The sequence below is a fragment of the Varanus komodoensis genome, unplaced genomic scaffold, assembly GCF_004798865.1.
Source record: "Varanus komodoensis strain SLA01 unplaced genomic scaffold, ASM479886v1 scaffold15, whole genome shotgun sequence".
NCBI lineage: Eukaryota > Metazoa > Chordata > Lepidosauria > Squamata > Varanidae > Varanus > Varanus komodoensis.
In genome coordinates this window covers 4,522,757-4,529,880 of record NW_025335440.1, presented here as the reverse complement: position 1 = coordinate 4,529,880, position 7,124 = coordinate 4,522,757, and the positions used below count along the sequence as shown (strand labels likewise).

Genomic DNA, 7,124 nt, shown 5'->3' with positions numbered 1-7,124 from the left:
CCCCCCCCCCGGCTCAGTTTAAAGTCTTCCGGATGAAGCTCACTAGAGCATCTCCAAAGGACCTTTTCCCCATCCTCGTGAGGTGTAACCCATCCCTTGCCAGAAGTCCATTGGCAAAAAACCGAGTGCCGTGGTTGAGGAACCAGAAGTGTTCCTTCTGGCACCTTAACCTAAGCCAGTCATTCACCTCGGGGGCCCTCCTGTCCCTTCCTGGCCCAAATCCCCGGAAAGGTAAGATTGACAAGAAGGCCACTTGGGCCTTTAGCTCCCTGAGTTTCTTCCCCAAGGCCTCAAAGTCCCTGGTGATCCCCACCACACCCTGTCTGGCCATGTCATTTGGCTGGTGACCCCCTGGCTGGTGACTCCCGGAGCGAAGAAGACACTCTACTCTGTCCTTCACATACCAGATGTGTGCGCCCGGCAGGCAGCAAACCTCCCTTGTCTCCAGGTTGGGGCGGCACACCGCTGGCTCAGTGCCCCTCAGAAGGGAGTCCCCAACAACAATCACCTGCCTCTGTACCTTCCCGGTGCTGGTGGGCAGCCGTGCCCTGGCCCTCACCTCTCCTGCAGCGGCCCCCTTGCCGCCTGACATTCCAGGCTGGGGGTCCTGCTGGTCCCCCGAGGCCTCATCAGCCCCAGCCTCCCCAAGTGGAAAGAACCTGTTTCCCAGCTCCAGATTGGTGCAGGAGAAGCACCCACGGCCTCCTCCTCCTGTGGGTGACATGCCTCCATGTCTCTGCAGCTGCTCCTCCCGTGGCCTCTCCTTCAACCCTCTGTCCAGAGGGGGCTGCTCCGGGGGGGCCTGGAGGGCTCTCTCGGCCCTCAGGCCCCTCACCTCCTCCTCTAGCAGGGTCACCATCTTGCACCGAGGGCAAGTGTATCCCTGCCTCTCCTGGGGGAGAAGGGCGAACATGTCGCAGCGGAGAGCAACACCCGTGACTCCCGCCAAGGCCATCTCCTGGCCTGCCATCGGGATCCCTTCCGAGACCTTACCTTGGTCCCCTGCCTTGTTTGTCCTGCAGTTCCTGTCACTCACCTAGTTCTCCCAGACAAAAACCCACTCGCACACACACAAAAGGATAAAATAAACTTAAATTTAAATTGGAGGAAAAACAAAGCACAGCACCAAGAAAGGAAAGGAAAGGAGAGGAGAAAGGAAAGGAGAAAGGAAAAAAAAAAAAACCCCTCTGCATCCCAGGGAAGGGAGTCCCCAGACGGCCTGGGCCACAGCTAAGGGACGCAGACAAGGGACGATGCCTTATAAGCCTCTCAAAAATAAACATAACTAGAGCAATGTTACTGCAGCAGGAAATCATGGGCTATCATTGCAGCACAAGCTGAAAGAAAGACTGCCAAGAAGGTTCCATGTTTAGACAGAAAGTTCTACAAGTCTCAGTATTCCTCAGTCAATCACACAGGCCGAGGAAAGAAAATTGTACATTTTTTCTGTCTAAACAGGCATAGTATTATACCTTCTGCATCTCTTTAGTTGAGTTAATCTATTTAAACCTTACTGTATGAGACCCAACTGCAGAAGTCTATCAAGGAAGGGCTTTTAAAATATAGAAATCATTAGGAAAGCACAGAATGCTAATGAGATGCAATTTTCTCAATGGCATCCATGTCTAAAATTAAATTATAGCATAAATATTGAAAAAGAAAGGCTCTCTACTCTTTCCAGATAAGAACACAGTGTGTATCTGCTCTTCAGCAAAGGATTAACCAGGTGATTCTGAAAAAACATAAAAATATAATGTAATCAGCATGTTGTTTTCTGGCTCTGAATTGCTAACAGTGTTGTCCTGTGTGGGGAGAGAATTTCACAACTAAAAAGGCTCTTTCCCAGGTCACCTCATTAATTGGCAGCAAATTCAAGAAAAAAACAACAACCCACTTTGTATAGTTTCCTTAGAAGTTTAGCATGACTTACCTTTTGTTTTCTCATCTTTTCTTTTGAGGCAGCTTTTATTAAGTCAAGTGACTCTTCATCTTGACTGGGGGGATCTTCCTCCTCCAAGCCATTCTCAAAGAGATCTTTATCAGCTAGCAGACACCCACTGTCATTTAAAGACAAATCTTCGCCATTCTCCTGCCCCAAGAACAAGCAGAATGCACCACATATAAGTATACCACCAAGCATCAGATCAAGCTTTATTTGCATCGGACATGCTACATAAAAGCCCATGTCTTTGAGAGTGTTCCCCTTCCCATACCTTTTGCTCCTTTGTCCTTTCATTTTTTATCATCTGCCTAATGGCCTTCATTTTCTTCTCTTTCTTTGTCCTTCTTTTCCTTGGGTTGCCCTTTTCTCTTCCATCTATCTGCTTGACAGAATAGATTTTGTGGCTTTTGTGTTTTTTTCCAGATTTCCTGGAGTTCTCCAACTCAGATCTGGGAGACAGATTCTCTGCATCACTATCATCATGGTTCAGTACAGTCTGGAAGAAGTTGGGTTTCTTCTCCCCAGCAACAAGTGTACCACTGTCCTTCATGTTTTCCCCAGATGTGGCATCCAAATTCTCAGACGTGTGGTCTTCTCCTTCACTGTCACTCTCTGGGAGTACCTTCTTACATTTGATTCTTTTACTCATATAAATCTCTTCATCTGAAGATGCTTAAAATATGTAATATAATAATCTTATGGAATGCATTCTTTTAAAAAACCACAAATTCTAAAAGTGATTAATAAATTCATTGTATATCCTTTCCCCTTCATTTAAACAAAGCAACTTCCATTACATCTCTCTTTTAGGAAGACCAGTATTGAGTGCAGTACTATTTAACTGACCTTTATAGGACAATTTAGCTCCCTTAGTTCTCCTTCCCTGGCAACAAGCCACAAACTATAGCAGCTTAAGAGAAATACAAGCCTCAGTTCTATACATGCAGTTTATTTGTTGTTAAATCAGCTTCAGCCCAGTAGCTCTGAAGCCATGTGAGGTTTTCAAAAATCTGTGCAGGATGCCTGGTGTACATTCAGGACCTGCTGAGGAAAAACGGTTTAACCACCAAAACTGCAGACATGATGTTTAGGTAAACAAACTGGATTGTGGCCATATTTTCAAATCAACATATCTTGGAATTATGCAATGTGCATGCAGTTTCCCTGAGGTAATGCATGTTCTAAATAAATGTCCTTTTGTTTAAGAATTAAGGAAAAGTAATAGTAAGTTACAGACCTTCATCATCAATAGGTGCAGCCCCCTTGCTTATGTCTGTAGGGGAGTTAGTTTCACAGCTGCCTTGTCCACTGTCTGAATCACTGTCAAAAGTGTCCTGAGATTTCAGATCCTGAACGCTGATGAATAGCTACAATCCAAGCACATTTGTAAGTATGACCAGAAAGATGAACACCTGTACATCCTTGGGCTTTAAAATATAGGATAAACCTGGCACTATCCATTTTCCGTTTCAAAGACAATAACATTAGGCCCTTCAGAGATGAATTCTGCAAGGTTACATTCTATACCGAATTCCTCTAGGAATGAGTTTGGTGCCATCACTGCACCAACATCTATTTCAGATTCAGCAACTGTTGCACTTATCTGTCAGTCCTTAGAAGCTGTGATTCTGTAGGTGACTACAAATAGAAAAACTTGATTGAAAGACAGAAATTATGATGGTTGGTAGCCCCAGTTCCACAAATGTGGATGACTAATTGACAGTGGATGGTTTACTAAGAAAAGAAGAACCATCTAGCTTTAAGTCACTGTATTTGTATGTATGAGGAAGGGAGAGCCTGGTCTGCTCAAATGGACTCCTAACACAAGGGTCAGCAACATAGCCAAAACATCCTAGCCTTCCCACAAAGGCACCTTACACTGCTATGCACTCACCTCTACTCTTATTTTATCTACTGACCGGCATCAAATACACTTGGGACAATTGGATCCTAGCTAGGTAGGGGGTAGGCCTCCCCCTCACTCTAGCCATTTTTGGGCAGACCACCCTTTTCCATACCTCTGTTAAAATCAAAGGAGCAGTATTGTTCTACTGACTTTGATAGGGGAGTAAACAAAACTCTCCTGCTAGAAAGAGAAGAGGGTAAGAAAAGTCAAAATCCAGAGAAGAGTGAAAGCAGGAAAGGTGAAACCTCCTAATTAAAAGAAAAGATATACAAAGGATACTTGTATCACCTTAGGAAATGATACTATCCCAACATTTGTATTAAGTTATGGAAACAACCCATATGGCAAGCTTCTTAGAAGTTTAAGGATGAACATCAGCCACGCCTGGGGAGACCTAGGTCCAAATGCTTACTCAGGCATAAACCTCACAGTATGAGCAAAGGGCAAGATGCAGGGGGGAAGAACAGCCTGGCCCCATTCCTCAGCTAAAGGAAACAAGATTCACCAAATTCTTATCCAGTCAAGAACACCAGCAAGGGAAGATCAGTCTGGCCTCAAATGTACTTAAATTTAAGTGCAGACTTTAATCCTCCTTAGAGCTCACCACCTTTGCTCTAGTCTTAAAGAACTGATTTCCTTAAACTTTTCTTGTGTGCCTTGTCATTTTAGATGGCAAGGCCTGTTGTTTTTTCTAACTGATGTACGCTGCTTTGGAAGACAATAGTTTGAAAAACATGAGAAAACCAAACAAAAATATAATCAATGATGTGGTGCAGAAAACATTGTACTGCTGTATTTTTTCATATGGAAAAAATGTTTGGTGGGTTCATTAGTAACAATGAATGGACGCCAATTGCAAATACAATATTAGGCAAGCCTGGAAGTTTGAAGTTGTAATTAATATTTTCCAAGTGATTATCCTTGGCAAACAAGGAGAAAATTCTGAAATACACATACACTTCAGTGGGAAATGGAACTAGAAAGGAGTAATAGCAAATTTGAACATTCCTCAAAAACCTCAGAGGAAAAATGGTGAACTCAGTTGAAAAGGGTGATTGTCAGCAAATCTTGGACAGTTCTTTCAGTTGCTAAAATTAATCCAGTCATCTTTCCCTGAACTGTCCACTCCAGATAGGTTAGTTTATAACTCAACAATACTCCAACACATCTGGGAGTGATATAGTTAGGGAAGGTTGAAAGACTGTATTAACAGTTTGCAGCACTTCCCTCTGCTTACATTTAACAATTGTTTATTGCTTTTGAATTTTGACATGTATTTCAATAAAATGTCACTATAAGGTAACATTTCAATGTATAACAACAGTGGTGTTTGGAGCAGGCTGGGAGCTAGTGTTGCTGGGGAAGCAAGATAAAAAATAAATTATTTTAAAAAAATTGATTAACATTTAAATTGAATTTTTAAAAAATAAATTGTTTTTTGAGGAAAAATCTATCTAAAGATAGTTTCTTATTTAAGATACATTGTAGTCCGATGGTTATTCATCATGAAATAAGGATATATATTATGAGGATATAATTTATCTGCATAATAAATTTATTTAATTATGAGGATTTTAATGTATGAGGATTTTAATTATGAGGATATATATTCATGCAATGTTTAATTTTTTTGGTAAATCAATTCCATTAATCCATTCACAATGTCATGCTCTTCCTGAGGTTTCTCTAAGATTAATGGGCATTTTTTCTATCCAGATATTATCACAGATGCTTGGTTTTAAAGTTCTCAAAACTGTGAATTTGTGTCCACAGAAATCACATGCCTCTTTTTCAGCAAAAAAGTTATAAAACAAACATACATAGTTGAGAAAAGACCTTAATGCCATTGTTCCTTTGCAAATCTATGTACACAAAATCTGCCCCTTACCTCTTAAGTGCTAAGTTCCCCCCCCCTCAAAAAACCCCCACCCAAATATAGAAAATTTGGGGGACTGGAATAGATCTGCACAAGAAGCTAAGTGTGAGGAAGCACAAGTCTTTGGATCTTTTTGTGTATAGCCTGAGGTTTACCATATTATTCTTTCCCTGGAGGAGAAACCCATAATGACAGCAGGCCATAAAAAAGACCCAGTTTGGAAATATTTTAATGCAGTTCCTCTACCTATGGGTAAGGCAGACAAACTATGTAGAAAACCATGATTTAAATCTAATCTTACTGAGTTAGTGATTTAAATCATGATTTAAATTGATTTGATTCCTATATCAATTTAAATCAAATTTTAATTAAATCAAATCCACCCTGTGGGAAAGCATCCTAGAAACCATAGCTTGGCTCAAAAAAATTGTTTCTGACCCTGCAAGGAGCAATTTGAAATCCAATGCCTGATCCCTCACAGCACAGAAAGAACATTAACTGCATCTACAAGATTGCAAAGTCACCCTTAGAAAGGGGATGCACTGGTGGGTGGAGAGAGCAGAGGCTGGGACTTGTTATATTGAGCCTTCTCCAGCCTCCTTCCAAAGAGCCCTCACTAGGTGGGATGAAAAACTCATCAAGCAAAAACAGAATGGCTTGCCTCCACCATGACTCCTGCCCTCCCAGCTTCAGCCCAAGAGGGTTTAGGAGTCTTGAAAGTTCAGCTGCTCCAAGCAGTGAGAGCACAGGCCATCAGATAGCACTCTTAGTTGTTCTAATTTTTCCCTTTAACTACTTCAGTTCAAATACATGTGGTGCATTGGGTAAAAGAAAAAAAAAGATGGGTACTGTTCTAAAGTGGCTTTTATTTTACTTGTATTAGTAAGTATACCAATCCTAAAGGAAATTGGCCCTGACTGTTCTTTAGGAAAGATATTCAAGATGAAGCTCAAATACTCTGGCCACCTAATGAGAAAGAAGGAGTTACTGGAGAAGCCCCTGGTGATAGGAGCAATTGAAGGCAAAAGGAAAGGGGGACAGCGGAGGTTGAGGTGGCTGGATAGGGTCACTGGGGGTCGGTGGAGGGCGGGAGAGCCTGGAAGAATGTGAATGGGGTCACAAAGGGTCAGGCACGACTTTGTGGCTAAGCAACATTAGTAAGCATGCTAAATTAGTGACAAAGCAAAATGTTACCAATGCGAATTTGTCTATCCATATATGCCCAGCCGCCCCCTGAGATCGGCGGGAGAGGCCCTTCTCCAGGAGCCCTCCGTGGAAGAAGTTAGGAGGGTGGTTACTCGGAGGAGGGCTTTCTCAGCGGTGGCGCCTAAGTTATGGAATGCACTCCCCAGAGAGGTCTTCGCCTGGCGCCGAAAAACAAATAATGACGGCGCCAGGCG

At 42.5% G+C, this 7,124-nt stretch overlaps 1 protein-coding gene across 1 annotated transcript in view; it reads right to left on the bottom strand.

The window, feature by feature from the left end:
- CLSPN (claspin) overlaps positions 1–7,124 on the bottom strand; it is a 39,429-nt gene that overhangs the window by 31,102 nt on the left and 1,203 nt on the right. The window contains exons 2-4 of the mRNA XM_044425309.1: positions 3,180–3,309; positions 2,214–2,614; positions 1,931–2,089 (exon numbers count right to left, since the gene is read on the bottom strand). Coding sequence (XP_044281244.1) covers positions 1,931–2,089; positions 2,214–2,614; positions 3,180–3,309 — 690 coding nt within the window. The remainder of the gene's footprint in view (positions 1–1,930; positions 2,090–2,213; positions 2,615–3,179; positions 3,310–7,124) is intronic.